This window comes from Monomorium pharaonis, chromosome 4, assembly GCF_013373865.1.
Source record: "Monomorium pharaonis isolate MP-MQ-018 chromosome 4, ASM1337386v2, whole genome shotgun sequence".
In the NCBI taxonomy this organism is placed as follows: domain Eukaryota; kingdom Metazoa; phylum Arthropoda; class Insecta; order Hymenoptera; family Formicidae; genus Monomorium; species Monomorium pharaonis.
Window position 1 is genome coordinate 2,329,551 of NC_050470.1, and position 23,616 is coordinate 2,353,166.

General features: G+C 38.9%; 1 protein-coding gene across 4 annotated transcripts in view; it reads left to right on the plus strand.

Annotated features, from left to right (window-relative positions):
* LOC105830209 (protein tipE) overlaps positions 1-23,616 on the plus strand; it is a 40,419-nt gene that overhangs the window by 3,550 nt on the left and 13,253 nt on the right. Inside the window, exons 2-4 of one of the 4 annotated variants that reach the window (XR_001138549.3) lie at positions 256-589; positions 990-1,193; positions 1,915-19,666. Coding sequence is in view for 2 of the 4 variants with exons in the window: in XM_036285235.1 (XP_036141128.1) it covers positions 256-589; positions 990-1,017 (362 nt within the window). In the remaining 2 variants the exon portion in view is untranslated. Of the gene's footprint in view, positions 1-255; positions 19,667-23,616 lie in introns of those variants that run through there. The other 3 variants (XR_004962791.1, XM_036285235.1, XM_012669399.3) reach the window with 3 other exon arrangements.

Here is a 23,616-nt window from a genome sequence, read left to right on the forward strand (position 1 = left end):
CCTGTGCCACCGAATCGAATGTAAAATTCGAGACAGAATCTATAAAATTCAAAAACGTAATACAGATATCGCTACCTCTTTCTCTACTGCTATTTGACTATAAAATAGAATGTATCGCCTGGGAAATCGAAGAGAAATTGGAATACATTCCGATTTGGTAGATCAACGTTGCGGATTGCATGCGTGGCAAGCATAAAAATTCAAATCTCCCCTCGATGCTAATCTCCCGCTGTAAAATAACTCTTTGTCGAGCAGTGTCCTCTCCGGGGGACGTCGAGGCGGTGCTGTTGGTGAACATCAAGGGCTGCGGATATCCGCCGGTGGTCGACTGTAAGAACTTCACCCGCGAGTTGGGTTACGAGGGCGCCAGATTCCCCTGCCACTACAGCCGGGTGAACGGTAGCATAGTGTTGGCAAACTATAATCGCGAGGCACAGGTCGCTATCATCATGCACTTCTTCGCGGCGCCTTTCGTAGTGACTCTCGCGACCAGCGTCGCGCTGTGTGTGATGCACTGTGACTGCAGGTGCTCGCCGCCACCGCGACACCCGCCGCGCGGCATGAGAAGATCCAGGGCCAACGACCTCAGGTAATTAGTACGGTTCGCCAAAGTACCGAGGCCAGAAACACATACCACTCACATCTGGACAGGCAATTTTCTTTCGACGGACGCGACGTACGAATTGTCATTAGCCTAGTAACCATATGTCCATAATACACACGGTTTTTGTGCGGAATGAGTTAAAGTTTTGCCTTTGTTAGTTGAATGGAACGTATCTAGAGTAGTAGAGTAGAATAGAGTAGAGTTGTCACATATGGTATTAAAATGCTTTGTTATGGTAAAGTATTGTTCCAACGCGCTAACAAACACCCGTCGAAAATATCCGCGCGCTGATGATATTAATCGAGTTAATAGTAACGAACTAATGACAAGTCACACACGAAGCTGGTAAATTGGTGTTAATATAGCAATTATTGTAATATTACAGCTGCTGCATGAGTATAAAAAATCGATAACTGGTTAGAAGCGTGCCAGAAGTCGTCCGATTTAGAAGGTGTATTTGACGAGGCAAATAAACTTTCTAAACTATACGTAAGACAAAGACGACTTAACAATGATGTTACTACCACCGTACTTACTGTCGTCGTGAAACGATGCTAAACTCTTTCGGCTGCAAATACTGCCTTAGAAGGTATCTCAAAGATCATTATTCAAGGATTGATTGGTGTAATCTTATCAATCTTCGTGTTCCGTTGTGCATAAATATTTATTCATGTGACCGTGTGTTATCAAACCAAACAATCTTCTTAAAGTTTCTCTCTAAATTTCTTCATTCTATTTTATATATTCAAAACATTGACAAATAACTTATTTTTATTCGCGTTACACAATAAAATCAAGAATTTAATCAAAATACAGTCGTAATTCTCTCTACTGTCAGTTATTCTGATTAAAATCATTTGAAATGTTCAAGATACCTAGAATTATTATACAAAAAAGTGTTCTCTTTAAAAAATTATTTATGAAAATTAATACCTCGGTTGCCATTGTCTTGGAGCGCGAAAGCAAAATAAAAATATAACTATGATAATATTTTTTTTTAATGTAACAATAAGAAGTATCAATTGAATTAAATTTTAAATTTAAAACCGCTATGACACTTCTCCGCTTTCGCAATATCATCGTTCGATTTAGATATTTACATTGACTTACGTTGCTTTTACCGAGAAAGCTTATTATTGCATGCAATTCATAGTACTTTGCTGTAAAATGATACAGATCTATGTTTCTTCTGACTCGCTATAATTTACATGCAAAACGCTTTGCCGCAAATACCAATGCTTTTTTGATACACGACGGAACACGGAGCGCTGCCTTAGGAATAGAAATACACATTTATCATATTATTACAGAAAAGAGTGAATCGCAGAAACGGAAATCGGATATCGATTCATCACATCTCTCTCTTGTAATCTCCGCTAATTAGCATCCAAAAGGCGCATTCATCTCATTAACGAAACGAGTGCGCTGCCGAAAGCCGTGACTGCGCTCTCCGTGCAACGCAATGAACGTGTAAAAAGAGATCTCTAGTTATCGATCGGATGCCGTAAGTAACTCCGTGCATTCGGAGTAATTGACAGCTCTCTCTCTCACGAACGTTGATATGTTGCGTGAACAAGCATAGAGCAGCGCGTAACTCGCGTAACTCGCGTAATCTATCATTCTTCCGAATGTCTCTTTTCCTCTCCCATTAATTTTTCTTCTTAATTGAGTCGTTGAGCGAACCGTAGTAATATATATCACGTAAGTCACATTTTTCTCATTAAAGTAAGAGGTTTTATAAAAGTGCCTCCTATAAAATCCTGTTAATGTATTATAGCAATTTTTCTAGATCAACACATGACTGTCTAAAGTACTTGAACGGAATATCCTAACAAAACCACTTGAAATAAAAATACCGGAAGTTTTCAAGTCACGTCAGACTTATCAACTACCATACCGTCTAAATTATACAACTTGCAATCGTTGACTTACCGTGCTTATAGATACTATTTCGCTCAACCGCTGAATTTCCGCTATCGCATGCCCTCTCCGCACAGATAAACGCTATACCAAGAGAAATAAAAGGGACCAGAAATAAAAGAAATTGTTGAATCATGAAATCACATGTCAAGAAGCTAGTGCTAATAAACAGCCCGCAGGGCAGCAAGAATAAAAAAAAAAAAGAATTGTAGTGTTTTATTTCTACAATATACTCTCTAATACCTCGTCGCATACGCCGAAGAAAACCGCTGGAAATGGACTTGTCGAGTTCCGTGCCATGGCTCTACGTGAGTGAAATATTAATTCACGTTCAAGTGACGGCAAATGCAAGAAGTAGACTGTGCGATTGAAATCAAAAACTCCAGGCGAGGTTTTTCTGCTGTTTTTGAGCATTGCGATTCAACGTGACGCGCCTTGAGGGCTCATTTCCTCTTCGAAAATCACCTTGTTATCTTTCTACTTTCGACCGTTTGTCATTTCTACGACGAGAGTATTAGAAGACGGGGACTCGGGGGTGGCGAGGATGACAGCTAGCAAATGGCAGCCTCGGCTGTCATACATCAGATTTGGATTAACTGGCGACCCTGGCCGTGTTGCCTCTTTGTCTCTTGTTTCTCTCTCTCTCTCTCTTTCTCTCTCTCTCTCTCTCCTTCTCTCTCTTTGTCTCTCTCTCTGCTTTTTCTCTTTATATCTCTTCTTTTCCACTTTTCTTCGCAAAGTTGTTTGCTACTGAACGTACCGCGTGTGTTTCTACCGCAAATGGTATTTTCGTTGTTTCAGGATTTTTCTTTTATCTCGCCAGACCACGAGAGTTGTCGCACAAATCGTTGTAATCCGTACTAACGTAATTATGTTTGCCCGAACTTCCGAGATTATCCGGGTAATCGCGTTCTACCTGAATGAAACTGGCATATATCATTTCTCGCAGTTGACGCTTAGATATTTCTACTTTCAGTGAAACTGTCGCCGTCGATCCTCGTTTTAAGTAGTACAAGTAAAGATACAAATCGTCGTAGAATTTATGTAAAGGTTATACAGATAATAGAGAAAAAAGAAAAGATAGTGCGAAATAAAAAATGTTGTTATGAGAAACATAGAGTCAAGTCATATAGTATTCCTGCATTCCACGGAATTTTTACGCGACCACCTGAAAGCGATCCATTAAATCAACCATTTTGCATGTCACGCTGTTTGATCTCAGTTCAACGATACCCTCGAAATTTGTCGTGTGACAGAGGAAAGACGCGATACACGATACTGTTGTCGTGTCACTGTTCCTGGAGATCATGTTTCATATCAAAGGAGAGCAAAGATAAAGTACATCGAATTCTGTTATCGTATCCTTCTTCCTCAGAATTTTCCACGGGACAGAACGGATAAGCCGACCGTGCTATGAAATACGAGAAATTCCTCTCAAACGCGGAAAATTCATCTCTGATACACATCCGCGTGCTAACATCGTCGTGCTAACGATTACGGCAAACTTTTCGCTTGGACAACTTCTCTCGGTGTATAAATTATACGAAATAAATAGACTTGTAAACGCGATAAGGAACACTTCCATTTGCGGCTTTCATAAGGAGAGCGAAAGAAAATCAAAGAGTTAAATCTCTCTCTCTCTCTCTCTCTCTCTTTCTCTTTCTTTCTCTCGAATTTGTATTTTGTGAAAAGTACATCTTGCGAAATAATAGATACTTTGGTAATTCGTTTTTCTCCGAGAATCGAGCTTTCGGAAAGAAATAAGGGAAAAAATAGTGTACTTAGACGTACTCGTTAACTTACGACCAAGATGGCATCATACGTAAGCGGATGAAAGGGTTAAAGGAGAATCCTCTCGAACTTTTAATTGAAACAGCGCTTTGAAGGAGCCATAGCTTCGCGTGTCAACACGCGAATAAGAGAATGGTCTCGAGAACTACATTTTACGACGTGGCTGAAGTCTCCGCGGCTATTAGCGCGAGGATGAATGGGATTTTAAACTGGCGCATCGGAGGTGGCCCCTTTAAACATGCCGAGGACAGTTAAGTCGGGAAGAATGTCGCGCGCAAAAGTTACCGTCATTTGTATCTTTCGTTATTCAATGACATTCATGACTGGTCCCCTCCCCACAGTTGGAGCCCGGCCAAAAACTTGCAAAAGAATATACTCTTTTGCTCCCTCGCGGGTTAATTTATAAGTAATCTCCATTTATCCAGCGGCTTCCTGGCAAATTGTAGTCAAAAACATTTTTACATAAAATTATTATTCAAAATACAATGTCAAAAAATTGTTACTTCTTATTTTTAGATTTATGCAGAAACGATCATTCAGCTGAAGCATCCGTACTGTGACAATGACAAGTGATGTAATCGATAGAAGTATTTGTTACATTTATTAAAAGTTCTAACGGAACAGAAAACTGATTACTTTTACGGATTTCCAATCATACACCATATAATGCTAAACTCTTAACGAGTGATAGTATTTTTCGTACATTTTACACGTAAAATGTAAATAATACATTTAACAAAGTGAGGCATTAAAGCACATTAGTTGTTTCACGTTTCCTTTGTTCCGCGATACTTATAATTGGACTGACATTTACGCCAATTAGCCTGAAAAGTTATAGCTTTATTCTTATTCTGATTAATCACGTCCCGTAACGGCACGCCCAACGGATATGGGAAGAATAAACGTTGGAATTTCCAATTATGCGCGCACTGCATGGCTCCTACCGGCGCGCGGTTAATTTGACGTTTGAGCAATGCCGCCCCGTACGCTCCGGACGTATGAAGCTACAGCTGCTTCATTTCGCAAATCGCTCGCGACGGCGGGGGCGAAAAAAAAATTGGCAGTGATCGAGAGAGGGATAAATAAATAGGGTAGATCATTCATTCTGTCTCGCGCATAAACACCCACACGCACACGCACACACACACACACACACGCAATGCAGCTGCCTGCAATTGAATTTGCCCTGCATTCCTCGGTGGAGAGAGTAGCGCGTGCTGTGCTGCTGTAGCTTTACAATCCCATTAAATATTTATTTAATTTGAAACGCTGGCACGATTGTTTACGATCCTCGTATACGCATCGTTACTTCGTATCGCATCTACGTTGTCACGGACGCTAGCGTGTCTAAACGGATGACTCATAATCGACGGCAGCATCGAAAAACGTTTTATCGCGTGCGGGAGAAGAAACGCAGGCAGAAAAATGTAATCTGTCTTTTACAAAAATCGACCGCGATTTAATCTAGTTATAATTTAAGTCGTAAGGATGGAGAGAGAGAGAGAGAGAAAGAGAGAGAAAATGCACTTTTATCTCGCGCATTCATCAGGAGCGTAAAGCGTTTTTTTTTTTTTTTTGCGAGATCGTATTTCGTTGATTTCTCGTACGTGATATATCACAATTTTATTGTATCCATCTATCTTTTGATATAAACCCGCGCAAAAGTTTTATTTACGGACTTATTAATTTTTTTCCTTATAAATGCGTCACTCCGCTGCCTTGCTTATGTCAAATAATTACCGCGCGCTTCGTAATTCGTCGGATTATCGCGATTGGTTATAAACGCGTAATTCGCATGTTAAACCGCACATGGGTACGCACGATTTTACAGCCGATGTACGATCAGACGGAGGCTTAAGGGCGGCCCAGCTTCACCGAAGCGCACGCAAAATACAGTTGCAATACCGGATGCTTAATTGCTTCGTGTTGCACACGGCGTATAACTGCCTCCGCCTCCAACGCGGAGGCGTTTGCGGTAACGGCGATACATCGAAGGAAGATTAACTCCACGGAGCTTAACCTGCAACGGGTTTAATCTGACGGAGAAGGATAACGGAAACCTAAAAGGGGATATTAATTGTGAGAAAACCGGCATTTCCGATGCCCCTAGAATTTCCCGAAATTTAACGCTCTTTCAGAATAGTATTCTCTGACAGTTAACCGCTATTTTAAGGTATAACAGATCCGATGACTAAGGATTAAATAAACTTTAATTACAAAACAAATGTGAGGAGAGTGATTAAAATGATCTATCCTCTTAGGTATTCCGAGGGAAAAGACAAGATCTCTGAACGGGGGCAGAAATTTGAGACATCGCGGTATGAGAAATTCTCGAATTACATGTAAGAAGAAATACAAATGAATACAAATTCATTTAAGATCGAAATGCAACGTAAAATTTGGTAGACCAATTTACCAAATAATTCTGTTTCGTTAGGATAAACGTAACGAAATATTACGTGTTTCTATGCTCAACGCTCTTTGTTGTCTGAACTAATATTTTGTTTCTCAACATACCGAGTGCCTTCTCTCGCGCGAGGCGAAACTTCCGGAAGGAGGAATTGCACGTGCGATTACTGCCACGGTCCCTTACATTTCCCACCCGTCGCTTTTACAATGGACCCATTCGGCATTTCCGCCATTACTACCGCTATTTATTCAATCTTGCTACCGCCCGTGCTCGACCGTTTATTCCCATCTCGCGAAATTACGGTTTCGATCAAACTAAATCAGTTCACGATGCACGCCGAGGTCGCGCCATTACCACGCACACACACAGGTATCGTCTTTTACACGCCACATGATCTTACGGTATCGCACACATCCACTGTTGCAGCTACGTAGCAGCGGCAGGCGCCACTGTTCGATACGATCGGCGTAGAAGTGGTTATCTAGCTCGCCATTAGGCACGATTGTAGTTTAATTGCTTTTGACGTACGTTCCGGCCACTCCAGTCATTTTAAAAGTAGAGTCTCGAATCTCGTGGAATCTCCGCGGCTTAACGGAAATCACGAGAAATATTATCGAAGGCTTTTATGGGATTTCGCGCTTTTAATTATGATTAAAAGAGTGAACTCTAACGGAGAGCAGAAGTTGAAGGTGGAAGTTGAAGTAAGATTAATGTCGTGAAAGTGAAGAGCGAACTCGAAAATATTTTTACGACCGTTCCGAGAATAATCGTCTTTCATAAGTTTCGGTAATTAAAGTAGAGTCGAGTCGCATCATTTATCGCAACATTTATTTGAACACAAGTAACTTGAGCGGAATCGCGAAAAGTTCCGCGGGAATATCGCGCACCTTTGTGACCAGAGAGCGAAGGTTAAGAGGGAATTTTTAGAAATTCATAACTTAGCAGCTCGGAAAAATTATCCATTGAAATTTGCTCGGTTTCCTCAGATATATGAAACGGTGCCAACGTTGTTGTTGTTGTTGTTGTTTACCGTTTCGCGATGTCGCGCTGAAAGTTTGCTGCTGTCCGCCACACGACAAGGAAAAGTCGCCGTGCTAGAAACAATATGAGGAGCGGAATGCAGGCCACATGGCGCGTCTCTTTGGAGTGCATTTCATGTGTGCCTTCGTTCGTGAAACGTTCGTGGAACGAGTTTGCCTTTTCGCGTAAAGAGTTCTCGATTATTCGCACTTCAACTATTTATCGATAGTCATAGAGATTTCGTCCAAAATCAAAGTCAATTAGAAATACGTGAGCTTGGATGCGCTGGACGCGACAACAATGCAATCGATAACGCGAATTTCTGGCAACATAATTAAAATCGATAGTAATTTGATTGGGCAACGAGATCATACGTAACATATAATAATTACTGATGGCGTATTCTGTAAATACCGCTGTCTCCATTTAAACCGTAATTATTTATCGGCGCTGTTGACATTAATTACCAACATCTCTATGAAGCGCTATCATATCAAACAGCTTCGATTTCAATCGAAGTTGTTTTAATTCATTACATTCCTTTCGTCTAATCTCTCGTCATCAATTTTATAAATATACGAATACCATGACAGTGCAAGCTGTATATATATATATATATATATATATATGACTGCGAATAACATTTGGAACGTGCTCGAAAATCCGGAAACGGAATTTTAGAGAAGGAACCTTTGAATTCGAGTACCGTTGAGACTCTGCGGCTTCAGGTCCCGCGCGTACCTGTAAATTCTAATAGTGTTGTTACGCAACGCTCGTGTGTGGCAGGTACGCGATAAATATTCAATTTATGTCAGTCGCTAACAACTCTGTCGAGCCGCGACTGGTCCTAAATTGATCGATCCGTTTTTCTGCGATCGAATACTGAACGCGATGATTGACGCGTTCAGTATTTATTCAGGCACGTGTATATCAGACAGGTATATATCAAGCTTGCCTACAAGTCGGTAAATCTTTGCCTATTGGCCGGGCCAGTAAAAACGATCCTAATACGTTTAGCACGTCCCGTCGGATAAGTTATGCACGAAGTGTAGAGCGTTGAATCGAGTTTCCAAGCGGTCCGGCGAACAGATGGCGAAACACCGTTCATCGATCGTGTCCCCTGTCGTCTTGCTGCCAGTTCCCAGCGAAGGGTAGTCACGATACGGCGAAAAGTATTTCAAATATGGGATTCATGCATTCACCTGGATCGGTCCCTCGTTTCGCCCACGCTGTCAACAAACTATTTTGATTTAGCAATTTATTCTCTTTATGCGCTCGCCAGGATTTTATATCCGAATTTTTGCCATGTGTTCTGAATAAGATAACGATTCTGTAACACATGTAATGATGAATTATGCAATGCGTGATATGATACAATATGAGACATGTGGTAACATATTAAAATGCGTAGTGAATTTTAATATTTTAATAGGATATCATATGTTAACTAAATAAAAAAAAATACCGAAAAAAATGTTAGTATAATACTCTATTTTTTTTAATTCAAGAGAATAATTCCAGATTATTGAAATTTAAGCGGCTTAGAAGAAAAACAAAGGCAGATTGTTGTAAAAATCTTTTAAGAACGGGGCCTCGTTCAATTTTATCTATTTGTTCATCTTTCAGAACCTTGCGGCATTATCAGCTTATACAATGTGTAAAATATGTGATTAAAATGCGTGTTGAATTTTAATATTGTGTGATATGGGAACTAAATACAGAAGGGCACAAATACCGAAGGGTGAAAACCGTTAATATAGTTATAACGTTCTATTTTTTTAATTCAAGGCGAATAATTCCAGGGCGACTATCAGCTCTACCTTAAAGCTGTCTTTTAATAACAAAAATAATGCAATTACGGAAAGAAACTTCTTATAGCGTACATCTTAAATTTTGTGGCACGTAAGCGTGGTAAATTAGATTTTCTCAAGTAAGAAGTTGGCGCAAGTGTGTACTTGAATGAAGTATGCGAGCCCGAAGCGGAGGGTCGGTCTCCCTGAAAATCAAATGAAGCAATTCCGGTGAAATCGTTTCAGAGAACTACTATAAGCTCGGTTTCAGTGTGCAAACCGTAATTTCTGTTGGATCGCCAAAATTATGTTCCTGAAAATGCCGATATGGATCGGCAAAAGAACGTATGGGGCATTCTTCGCCTAAAATTGTATAGCGACTATACATTATAACATAAATTCATAGAATACAATCGCACGGCTATTTTCGCTCCCACCTTTCCACACTGTTGGTGTAGGTAGTTTGGTTTATTTATTTATTTCATTTCATTGATTTATTTCCTACCTTTTACAGATCCATCAATATTTTCAGCGGGAATTTATCGCGCTTAATTTTCGCGATTGCCCCAGGCGAATACAGGCGTACATATGTACGTACACGCCGTAACAAGTCACTTAGGAAAATTATATCGATCCGCTGCGTTTCGTGGCGGGCGAGGAGGAGGAGGGAGGGGGAGAGAGAAAGAAAAAAGCGACTTGCAAAACGAAACGAGAAAAATCCGTGACCGAGGTGGTCGATCGAGAGGAATGCAGCCCGGCAAGGACATTGGGTGGTGATATAATAAAAAGAGAGATCGTAAGTTTCTTGCGGTATTTCTTTCGTCGCCATTCTTCGGCCCGAAGGACGGCTGGCGTGGGCGTCGAAAATGCACTTCGCTCCATTCGTTTTTCCCGGTGTGTATTGGCCGACGCTCACTGTTTTGCCATCCTATCGCGTTTATTTTCGTTACAGATCCCGCAACGGATTGTCAATCGGCTGTTTGTTTTATTTTATTGACTTAAATAATTTCACTGCGCGAATGCGATCTATAAAGGCGAACGATAAAGGACGAAATAAACATCTTCATGGTTCGCCTTTCGTGTTCATTTCATATTTATCGATGAGAATGAACGACTTATCACATAACGGGAGGTAGCTATCTTTGAAATAAAGTTACATAAACTGATGAATATTCATATAGTCTTTTGCAAAATTTCACAAAATCCGTTTCCCCACAGAGATGCACTTCACTACCGCGACATTCCCACTCTTTTCGCAGCAATAAGAAACAGTTTCGTGTAACGAGTCGCGCACCATTTTGTCGCGGCTGCTTTTTTCTCTTCCGTCCGTAATGGAGCGTCGGAAATATACTTACTTGACAGCTACAAGTTGCTGCTGGGGAATTTGCGCGCCATCCAGACAACTGGACACGAGCGACTTGTTGTGCTTCTCGGAAAAGTTCCCTTGGGCGTGCGACAAAAAAAATTAAACGTGGGCAGCGTGACGTGCCGGTGTTTTAATTCAAAGATTCCTTTTTCGCGATATATAAAAAATAAGATTCCAGTTGCCGACTAATGAAGAATATCTCATTAGTATCTCATGACAAATATTTCGATTCGGTTAATTAAACTAAAATTCCGCAATTATTTCCCCGCTTCGCGGCGCAAATCGATGCTGCGGTCTAACAAAACTCGCCACGTTTTCCAAGCGAATTGCCGCTTAAGCCACGGTGAAATTAAATTTCTTGGTTTGTTTTTGTGGCGGGAATAGTAGTGCGAATCGTGTGTGTCGCAGGCAGAACGCATGGCTTTACGTCGACTTTACACTACGGGATTTAAAGAATAGTGAGGCTTTTATTTAAAAAAAAAAGAAACTAAAAGCGCTGTATAGTACGCTGTTCCAGTATTGTCCGCGGCAAAACAGCTTATTATATCAAATTATTGAGGAGAAGAAACGTGTGACAATAAATTGACGTACTTACTGTCAATTTGGAAAAATGTATTTGACTTTTTTCTAGCAAAAGTAATAAAAAAATCATAGGAATACATGTTAGATCAGATATTTAGATGTCCATAGAAATAAAATGTGACCATGACAGAAATACGAGCGCCTATATAGACTGAAAAAAATTTTTTTTAATGATGAAAATATGAAACAGCGAGAGAGCTTTATCAAAAGAGACTGTACATTCGAATCAAATATCTTATCCATCTCTCTTTCTAAAGCTTCAATTTCATATGTATAGTAATGTAATTACGTGCTATACAAATCATCGTACAAAAGTCGTAGAAATTTTTCCATTTTTAATTTGAAGCGCACGTCTCGGCGTGTCTCGAAATTTTTTCCATCCATTTTCTTCTCTTTGCCGTAAAATAAAAAGCGATATAACTTTAAATGTAGAAGGAGATAGCAGCGTTTAATATGCTAATTTGATTGTCCGTAGTTATCAAAATTCCTCTAATCTGGAGTAGATGTACGTGTAAAGAGAAGGAGAGTTTCAGAACTTTGAAGAATTCTGCAACTGCTTCAGGCTAAATTGGAAACTAGTTTCCGTCGGATCATCAATGATTTCACCGTCGTTGGCACTGTCCCTCGCGCCATCAATTTTTGATGGCGCGCTTCCAACAGTGTACGCTCGCACTCATCGGCGTGGAACATCATGCCGCTTTTCACTCGAACGTTTCGACAAACGCAGATAATTGAGAATAATTGCTGAGAATCTGCAGGCGACACTATATCGACGTTACGTAATCGCAATTTGCCGCGCGATATTTTATTGCAAGTATTATGTAACGGAACGTAACGAAGAAAGAATATTGCACAAACAAAATTTCGATATTCACTTTTTTTCCCCACATGCGGATTTCCACATTAAATTCCTGTTATTATTTTACTCGATAAACAAACACGTATTTATTTAGAGAGTTTTACAACGTGTAAATCCCTATTTTTTTGTTTTATTTTATCCTTCCCGGATAACTTGATAACCATATATATACCAACATATACCAATATACATTGGTGTGTGTTATTTTATGAATTGCGTTGCTTCTTGAAATTCACGTACTATCCGTTCTACGTCGAATTGCACGTACGCTTATATCGAATTCCCCAACATATATTATCGTGCGCCATCTCTCATCCTCACGTAACGGCGAAATTATATGCGAGACAAGTATCCCAGCAGTCCGGGCTGACATACGCGGCAAATTGGTGCTCAAAAGCGACTAACTGGAGCTCATATCATCTTCCGAATACCACCGAACCAAAATGGTCGAATACTGACAGGACGCTGATTTGGCGGGACAGATATTTGGCCCTGATCTAAAGGCTCGTTTATTAACGTCCATCGCGAATTAATGTCTCGTGACACTACGACCCGCATCGCGATCCTTGATATTGATATGCATTGTAATTGCTCGATGATCGATTTAAAAAACCGAATCGATTTAACATAATCACTTTTAGGTCTAATCTCATTCGAAGGAATAAAAGCGAAAATCGATGGATTCGCATATTTTCTGTTTTTCGCGCGCCTCTTCATTCAACTGAACCCTTGGCAGAAACGATTCGACTTTCTTACGAGCGTGTTGTTTTCGACCCGGAAAAACGTTTGCGCAAGCAAAAGTTAGCGGTTCGTTCGATATAGCTTGCACATATGTGTATTTATATCCGCGTAAACTTCGATCAAAAGTGACTCACGCGGAGGTCGTCTTCCGGAAATACTTTCCAGCCGTTTCTTTCCATTGACATAGGATGAAGTACGCATGTTCGATTTTTCGCCGGTTGTTGGTTAATGCAAGAACTTCAGCTTACGTTTGCGGTACGACATTAGCTGACGCAACGTGGCGAATGTCGCGCGATATAGCTCGCTACACATATAGTCCCAACGCGGAGACTAAGCAAGCACAAGTGGTTCGATACACGAACAGCAAATATTGCCGTCATAACAGCCACGTCTGTGTGAAATATATCGCGAAAAACGCTCGAATGGCGTTTCCATTACCGACCAGTTGGTGGACTTTGATTAAGTATTCAGTACAATTTGTTGAATTAAGACGAGCTTGTGCATTATTGCAATGCTAATAGAGTTCTGTTTTATTTATTTTTTTTTCATAATTCAATTACTGAACTCGCTTGAGCGCGCGCGTGATATTGCGCGAAGCAATAATTAATTTTTATATGATGCTTTTATAAATGATATTAAATTCCCATCATACAAACGCGCGCGTCGAGAGCGCTCGGCTTTAAATTATAATTAATTTTCCCTATCGCGAGTTTTCCGATGTGCGTTTAATTATTCCTATCGAATCCGAGCCGGTACACTTTAAAATTTACCGCAAATAGCGTCGGGGTAGTGTGTATCGTCCGCGTGCGAGCATGCGAAATCGATTTCCGCGCAGTGATGTATCGCCATGGCGATGAAAGCTGAACGAGTGTTTGATAAGGCAAATAAAGTTAAAGTTATGACGAAATCGATAAAGTTCGCCAAGGGAACCTCCTACGTATTCACCTGTATGTGTGCAACGCGCGTCAACGGTTGACTGACTTTAATTAATTCTACGAAATTTCAAGAAGGACAAACTTCTCTTCGCTAATAGATCGTTTTCAACTTACGTTCCGCCGGCAGCTGTAATCGGAGTTGTAAGATCACTCGCGGCTCTAGGCAGGAATGGCCAACGATTATTCTGTCTCGTCGAACGTGAGATAACAACGTTTCACGTCGCGTAGCGGTGACATCCGACAAACGGCGAGAATTTAATGGAGATAGAATGTGTGTGTATGTGTGTGTGTGTGTGTCTTGAGATAGAGATAGATCTCGTCGAGCGAAATAAACTTGAATCAGCAACCGAACTCTTTTCATCGTCGGTTGTTATTAGCCGAAAGTTCCTGGACGGACTCCAACTCGGAATCGGTTTTATTTGATCGCCAACTTCTTGCTACACTTCCGAGATCACTCGTGAGCCACTCTTACGAAGATGTAATAATTGCCTTTGCCTGTTTTTTCCTCTTTCAGTCGGGTCAATATATATTGCTTCACTTATAAAACGGAGGTTGCAAACACGGTTACAAAAATATAAACCTAAATTTTATAATACAATTTCATTAGACTCGCAATTACATTTTTGTCAAGATAAATATTATTTTATGACACAGCTCTTGTGTTGTTTAATAAAAGATTACAAAAGATATGCTTTTTGTATCCCTCCGTTTACTGTACCTTGGCAAGACTTTTGTAATTTTGCACTTAATTCATATCTAGCTGCATCATAAAACGAGTTTCAACGGATTTATTATTTAACACGGAAGTTACAAAGCTTCAAGCTAATTAAACTTTTATTGCAACAGATTAAAATTTTTCACGACAATTAGCACAAGCTATTAAGACATTTTAATAATTAAAAAAAATAACTTCAAATTTTATCCCAGTTGCAGTTTCATTATTAATGTACACAATTGTTTTATTCCATACACACACACAGAAAAATATTATTCTCGTCTTAAGAAAAGCAATTATTTTTGTTTTAAGTAACGATTATCTTTTTTATATGCATAAAAAAGATTGATCAAACAAATTGATTGCACATTTACAATTATTTCATAAATATGTTATAAAGCCACATAAATTACCTTTTTAAAAACATATATAGCTTGAGAGTAGCGAGCTTTGTACAGCACCTTGCACTAAGTCAATCAACGTGCATCCGAACACGTTATTGCGCATCGGCGCGGCGCTCGTGTCTGAGGATACGTTATAAGCAATTAACTTGCGCAATACTAACCCCCGAAATACAACCGATACGGAAATCGGGCTTCAAAACTCTATAATCGGATTCAAAGTTTCGCCCGCGGCGCTCCTGGTGTACGGGCTCGTCTTGTAACCACTACTCTCTGCATTCGTGGTAAACTAAACCGAGTCTGAAACTAAGCGACTTAGAACTTACTTGGGGAAACTTCTATTTCATTACGTAATCACGATATAGACGCCAGCGATGTACGTTCTCGCAGTCATTCTTGAACATAGTTCACATAGGAGTACATGCGATTCTCAGTAGGATTGTGACGCAGAATTTTCGCGGAAAATTTGATCTGAAGTCCGAGAAAGTCCGTTTCCAAGAAAGACAATTAGATCAGCGTAACAAGTTCGTTTCTAACTCCACACAGTAACCTTTGTAGAAGCCTTGAGAAGAAGCTACTGCAGCTGCTGAAAGATGCCATCTTTAATGAAAGAGAAATATATTTATAAATATCACAAAGAGAAAATTTATCGATGCAATCGTCGTACTGATTGCATTTGAAAGTGTATATAAATTACACAAGTTACAGCTTCGAACCTGCCAGCACATTGCAAGAAAAGTGTCGCGTCTTAAAAAAATATTTTTATAGAGTTTATTATTTCACATCATTTTGACGGTGATAAATAAAAGTACGCCTCAGTGTCATAACTCGCGTTACACGCCAAGTTTAAACCCGTCATAGCATTCGCGAAATGGTTTCCCGAGGAAATTATGTTATCAGAAGATATAAGGAAGTCGGTAATTATATTTATACAGAGCACGCGCGGAACTTTTTTTTCCCTTTTCCTCGAGCGTCCCTTACCGATAGAATCTCTTAATGGGGCGTGTCTCTAAACAATCACTCGTAAAACAAGAACTTATGTTTCTTTGCACAATCTTTTTGCACGTGCTGGATAAAACGAGCGAGAGTTTCCGGGACCGAAATTTTATCAAGGCTCCAACGCCGCCGGGAGAAACGGGCTTCCGCTACGGAAGTGGCTTATCCGTAAAGGAAACAGGGTCCTTTTACGAATAAGAGCGCATGCTGTGATTTCCACGGTCCCTCCCTATCTTGAAAAGAACGCCGTGCAACGACATTGCATGCATATGTGATCCCATCATATATATGTGTATGTATATATATATATGTATATATATATATTTATGCACGTGTGTATATTCGTGCGGAGGACGCGAGCGAGAGGCGGCACACGTAATGGCGATACGATGTTTTAAGGGATATAGGTCAGGGATTCGCGGGATCCTGTACGTGAATGCTTCGGCGATGTGTTGTTCTATATCGGCGGTTAACCTGAATTTCGTAACGGCCAACATCCGTCGAGAACGAAGCGCGATTCGGCGATTCGGTTGCGAGGTGCCCGGAAGAACGGAGCGGCGCAATTTTTCCACCGCGAATAATTGGAAATATGATTATAGTTCGGCGGCGGCCGGCGCGAGAACTTCCTGCGCGATGCGCTCAAGTTAATTAACGTGCAAATCTTAAAGTTTACACTCGACATTAAAATGTCAACGTAGCGCTCCACGTGGGTGCCACCTCGGGGTTTTTTTTTTCCTCTTCGCTGCGAACGTGTTCGCAAAAATATGAGACTGCGGAAAGTAGCGCGCATTTTTCGCGTGCTCGGCATAAACCACACTTGAGATTTTAAAACGATAATTACACGCAAACGCAAATTTACAATGCATTTTACAACGCGCATAAATGTTAACGTTCACTTTATTGCTAGTTAATAGATGCTATTGAAATATAATTAAATTAATAATAAAATGTTATTAGAAGTCCTCCATTCTCTTATCTTATTTACATTCCTTCTTTGTTAACTACTACTTGTTATTATATTACATTATTTGATGTTCTTTCCGAAGATCGCTCGGTGATAAGCGTTTAAGTTTTTTGCGCGAGCAAAGTTTGATATTTGCATAATTTCATGTTGCTTTATAAAATTTATTCTAGGACGCCGTTGGGACGCTTTATGCAAAATCCTTCACCGGAGCGCAACGTCGCTCGCAATTTTTTAATCGCGTGTTAAACGTATAACCTCGACGGCTGATGCCCGTGACAGTCGATTAATTGACGATGAATCTTTCAGTGAGCTAATTCTTCGACCTCGCGTTCGCGAAAACAATTAACGCTCGATAGCTTTCCTCGAAGTCACCCCACTTTCTACGGAATCGTCATATCCGACGAAATACAGTAGCGTTCTAATAATCGATATTAATTTCAGTAAGCGATCGATAAAAGTACGTAATAAAAAATAATAATAAATTCCGAAAGAAATGAGCTCACAAAGACCGACATACGGTTGGAATAAAATAGATAATCTCGTATGACAGAGTGCTTTTAAAAGTAAAGAAGAAGCAGAATAACATGTGACCGTACGTATACCGCGAGTAACACATAAATCCAAATTGAATTTGCTGCTGGGAGGTATTTCGAAAGGCCCGTTATCAATTTTTGTAAAATCTCCGTGGACAATCTGTCAAAGAAATATCTGGCGGGATGTTGGAACTGTTCCAGTTTTTCTCCGAAGGGTATTAATTTAAGAGGAGGAGAAAGAGAAGGAAAAAAGGAACTTTCATTTCGAACCTTTTTTTCAGGGTGTAAGCACCATTAACCGTCGTATGCTTCCTGTTATGTCCAGCCATTTTTCCAATATATACGACATGGCTGGCATTGACCGCGCGCAATCTTTTACAGCACATTACATTTAAGCTCGAGAACCTTTCTTAAACGGATTTCGAGTCGATCCTATTTATGCTGCGGCAGCGACGAATCTATACGGAGACTAATGAAGCTTAAGCTTCCGTCCCCGTTGGTCACAAGAAGCTCCGTGAATAATTCAGTTCTTTTCCAACTTGTTGTCTAATAATAGAGAACAGCAACAACAACAAGCGCACAATTCGTATAAAATTAACTACTAAAATTTAATATTTCATACATACGCGAATATTACAGTTAATTAAGGAAGCATTATCGTTCGAGATCTAGGAGAAAGGTTGTTTTTATTTAACTATTTTAGAAGATATGCAAACAATATATTTTAATTTTATGAAAATCATAATTATATTCATCAAATGGTAATACTTCTTCTCTTATTAATCTCAGGAAGAAAAGAGAAAATAAAAAAATATAATCAAAATGTTACTTTGTATTGCTATAAACTAAATTGTGTGTTTATAAAATTTTATCAATTTCTTAAAATTATGTAACATTTTTCTCGTTTAATTGTGTAATAAATTCAATAACAATGCTTTTTTTTTCTTTAATTCAGTTATCCGCTTGGATGTAAATTTAAAACTTACAAAAATGATTACTTTTAAGCCAAAAGACTCACCATGTATTTTAGACTGTGCGTAAACATCAAAATTCTATTCAAGTTTACTCGAGATTACTTCCTTTGAAAATTTGAAGCCACGCCTTCGAACGGTTGGCGAATAGATACGACGACTTTGTACGTGATTTCGACGAATGCGCGCAAAGAATTCGGTCCTTCATACATTTGTTATCGCTCTTCTGCACCCAGTGTGTCAAAAGCCACGTCGACATTCACCGAAACGTGTGTCGCGTTACTACATTGTCAACTCAACCATAATATCACATGGTATGTGATATCATGGTTGAGTTGACAATTAAAACGTAGAAATGCACACCCATTGTCCTTCTATTTTCGAATGAAATTCATCACGCTTCTGCCCTTCGAATTGCATCCTTATTATTTCAGTGAAGAACGTATCAATGACTTATCGTCTCAGCTTTGATTTAATACTGCAAATATATTTTCTAAATAGTGCAATAAAAAAAATAACTGCTGGTAGTGGTTGAAAATCATATATCCTTTTACGAGTTTAAGATTTAGGAGCATTGAATTTCTGGCGTTGACTTTCCTACGTAATTTCACCTTCTCGACCGGAAGAAAGATCGCCCGGGAGCGGCTTTTATGATATTGCATTAGCGTAATTTTGCATGTAGTAAGAGAGATCGCATTATGGCGATGGCGGTAAAGCTCTGCGTAGGCAGCGGTACGTACTTATGCTCCGTTGAATATTTACGATTGGCCTGTGTAAAAAAATAGGGGAGCACATCTTAAAGTTCGCCATCAACAACGTCCCACGCACGCGGAATAAAACAGCCGGCTATATTGCAACGCGATCCCAAGTCCCCGTCTCATAATTCGTTGAGTAAGGAGTTGACGCCAGCGGACGGTGTCACGTGCGAAGATGGATCGAAACGAGACATGAGTAAGGCACACGACGCCGTTAAGACTATTTTTAGCTCTGATTATGCGTAATAAATCTCAAACCCTCCTGCCAATTTATGTAATCAAACTTAATCCATATATATACACGACCGCGTATTTTACTTCTTGTCAAAAAATAATTGAAGGATTTCCTACAAAACAAGACCAAATAAATTCAAAAAGTTAAATTTTCAAAAAGAAAAACTTCTCATCTTTTCTCGTAATAATTTTTCTTCGGATATATTGCGTAAGAATAAAGTTGTAGGTTTCAATATTTTGTAAGCCCATAAAGAAATAAATATTTGAGCTTGTTTGGTTATTGCAAGTTTTATGTTTATTATTTATTCGTGTTATACATATAATTTATACTGAGTTGGCAAGATAGTAATTTCGGTTTTCTCATATATTATAGATAGTCTTACGTTTGCGGTGACGTTCGTACATTTCTGTAATCGTTACCGTAAGAAATTGAGCAATACAATTGGTTAATTCGATTCTAAAGTTTTAATAAAAAATTAATTTCTTAACATAAGACTATCTATATGAGAAAACCGAAATTACTTTCTTGAGAGAAAAATCTACAGAACGAAATTTTTTGAACCAATTCTGACGCTCTGTTATACAATCACCACCATAAATTTCACAAATGTCTCTATGAGCCTCAGCAACTTTCTTATCTTTGAAATAAAAAAATAAAATATGTCAAAAATGTTTATTTCGGCACTCCATGTTAACATCGATTTGAACTAACAACTGCGAGCAAAATACCGTGTAATTTGCTATTATAGTAAGCCAAAGGTATCATCTGTCGAATGACAAAAGAAAAATATCATAACGGTAACAAAAGAACGTCACCGCAAACATAAGACTATCTATATGAGAAAACCGAAATTACTTTCTTGCCAACCCAATATTTAAAACATTTTTATAACATTAATGATAATAAAAAATAAAGAAAAAGATATTTAAAATGTGTAAAGCTGTAAATTGTTGCTTAGTTTTTATTGAAATTTTATATTTATCATTTATTTATATTTCCCGTTTTCTCTCTTTCACGCCGATTGATTCTTGTCAAAACAAAATTGTTCACGATATAACCTTACTAACAGAGATTTGACGTCACGTAGATTTTTTTTTAGATTTGTCTGATTTTTCTAAAAAAATCCTTCAATTCTACATAAAGCAAACAAACATAAAACCATCAGATTTAGAAAGATATAGAAATATCCACTTTAAAATATAAAAAAAGCCATTTACAATAAAAATCAAAATATAAATGGAAATTAAATAAGAATTTCTAAAAAGAGCAATGCAAGACATCTGTAATAAAATAAGAATATTTGATAAATATCACAGCAATTAAATAATTATTACAGTACGTTTTAGTGAAAGTTCCTTTTACAAGTAACATTCTTCGTTCATTAAATAACACCAAGAATAATGCGACTTAACAATTCTCACGAATTTGATGTGTTTCTGAACCTCGTATGTGCATGTGTTCGCGCGTTACTCTGGTTAGCGTGACACTAACGAATTTACGTCAGGACTGAAAGCTTTACACCGAACTCTCTTGATTATCACATGCGTGCCTCGGGTTGCCATGATTACATTTGTGAAGGTCGCTGGTAAATTCCCATCTGATACAATTCCAATTGTTTGTCAAATTACAATAAATAATACGTACGCATTATTAAATTATAATAAATGATACATGATTTAAATCATATGCGCATGTCAAATCGTAAACTGCATTGTTATTGCATTAATTATAACGTTGCTGCAAATATTACGATTTAACTCATCGATTTAACTGTATCGGGCAAAATTATAAACTATGCAGGTATGACGATCAAAACTATATATCTAGCTTATCTTAATCTATTGGATTTTTGGCAAAGCCTTTGAAAAGGCGGTCGCTTAATCTAATAGAATCCATATTTATAGCTTAAAGCGGCGGTTCCTACGAGCTTGCAGGTCGGGGATTAGTAACGATAACAACGATACGGTGTATAAGTACGTACCTACTTGGATTTCCATTTAATATGCATCATTTATCTTCTTTTTAGATTGCCATTTTTTAAACGTTTTAATCAGAAATACAATACAGAGGAACATTAATCTCGATCAGTTGAGAACGACGATTACTTGATGTATATCTAAATCTTATTTTAAGAAATTGAGAAAAATTTATAAGGGGCTTATTGAAATTCAGTTTACTTTACATTGCGGTACTCTTTTATAGCTGTAAAGATCAAGATAAATGATTGAGCAATGCTCTCTCCGTAATATGTACGACTTGCCGCTGAGTAACATCACTGTGCCACCCAACAGCGCAATTATCTTAACTCCTATTCTCCCGTTACGTCGGTTAAGAATTAGTTCGCCTAAAAGCGAGCACGTATAATGTCGTCTGACATATCCCGAGGTGACACCGTCCTCGACCTTGTCAGCTTCAGATACCCCGCGAAGTCCCCTGCTGATCGCTGACGGCGCGCAGTAGAGAATCCTTATTAAAACCCCGACGTGCAGTCGGCGACTCCAATTTCGAACTTCAATCGTGCATGTTAGCCGAGGCGGCCCTAAAATTTATGTCCCTTGGGCATATCGCGGCCGCGCTCGTAATCATAACTTTGCGTCTCGTGAGAGTTGTGGATAAGGGCGCGTATTCGTCGCCTCTTCTGCTGTCACGCAACTCCTTGTAACATTCGTTGACATTCTGAAAAGGTCAGACTCATGGTCGGGGTGCAATATATACTGATGAACAAGTGCAAAAGAGAAACTAGGCAAGCAAGGGAGCGAGAGAAGGAAGGGGAGAGAGAGAGAGAGAGAGAGAGAGAGAGAGAGAGAGAGAGAGAGAGAGAGAGAGAGAGAGAGAGAGAGAGAAAATCAAGTTAACTGCATCTAAAATGCAACCCTGCGGGCCAAGCGGCATTACCTTTCGAAGAAATTTTTAACGCCAAAGTGAAAAGTGGGCGTCGCTTATCTTGAACATACCTACAGCTTTTATGTATTTTAAAGTTCGTTTTACATTAAATATCACGATTCGATAAAAGCGAAAAAATTTCGAAACACGAGTAGCTTTGCACTATACATATGTATACACACACACACACACACACACACACACACACACACACACACACACACACACACACACACACACACACACACACACACACACACACACACACACACACACACACACACACACACACACACACACACACACATATATTATATATATATATATATGCGTGCCATTAGTATAATATTCATCAAATGAAAAGTTGATACAAACTTTTTCATAAGGGAGAACAAATTTGAATATACGAAATTTAATTATAAACATATTTCATATATAAAGAGGTTTGAAGAGATAGTAAGAGGAAAGATGGAATTTAAATAAATAACTGAGCAAAAATGTTTTTGATATAAAACTGATACACAATATTTTATATAAAATAATAACTGATGTTTAATATAAAATAATAATGCAGTCAAATAACTTTTATCGATTCATCTTATTGTGGTCGCTCTATCTCTCGATGTTATTTTCATTTGGAAATTACGATCCTCGCAAAATGTCGAAAAAATTAAATGAAACATGAGGAAAATGGAACAGAGAATTAATTCATAACCGCAGAGTTATCGAATTGTCTCGTTCAATTTGTACAGCATCAAACTTTAAACCACGTCACGTTTAAGCATGACGGCAGAAATCACTTCTGGTCGCACAGGGACTTGTAACTTTATTGGTTACAATGAAAGTTTGAATTAATAAGGTGCTAAAGCCTATGATGAACTTTATGATGATCTTATCGAAGTCCCGTTGTTGCACGCTCGTAAACGTAACAAGTACTTCACTTGCTATCGATTTCCTACCGGTATGAGTCACGTCATAGAACGATTTAGACTATCGCCCCTGGATATCACTTCTATCCGGCTTTCTTATTCTCCCCGTATTTAATGTTTAATTCAAAAGTCTCTGGGATCAGTGCATTTTTCCATTTATTACAAATGTCAAAGGAATCGTTACAAGTTGTGCTCAGTTTTCGGTTTTACTTTACT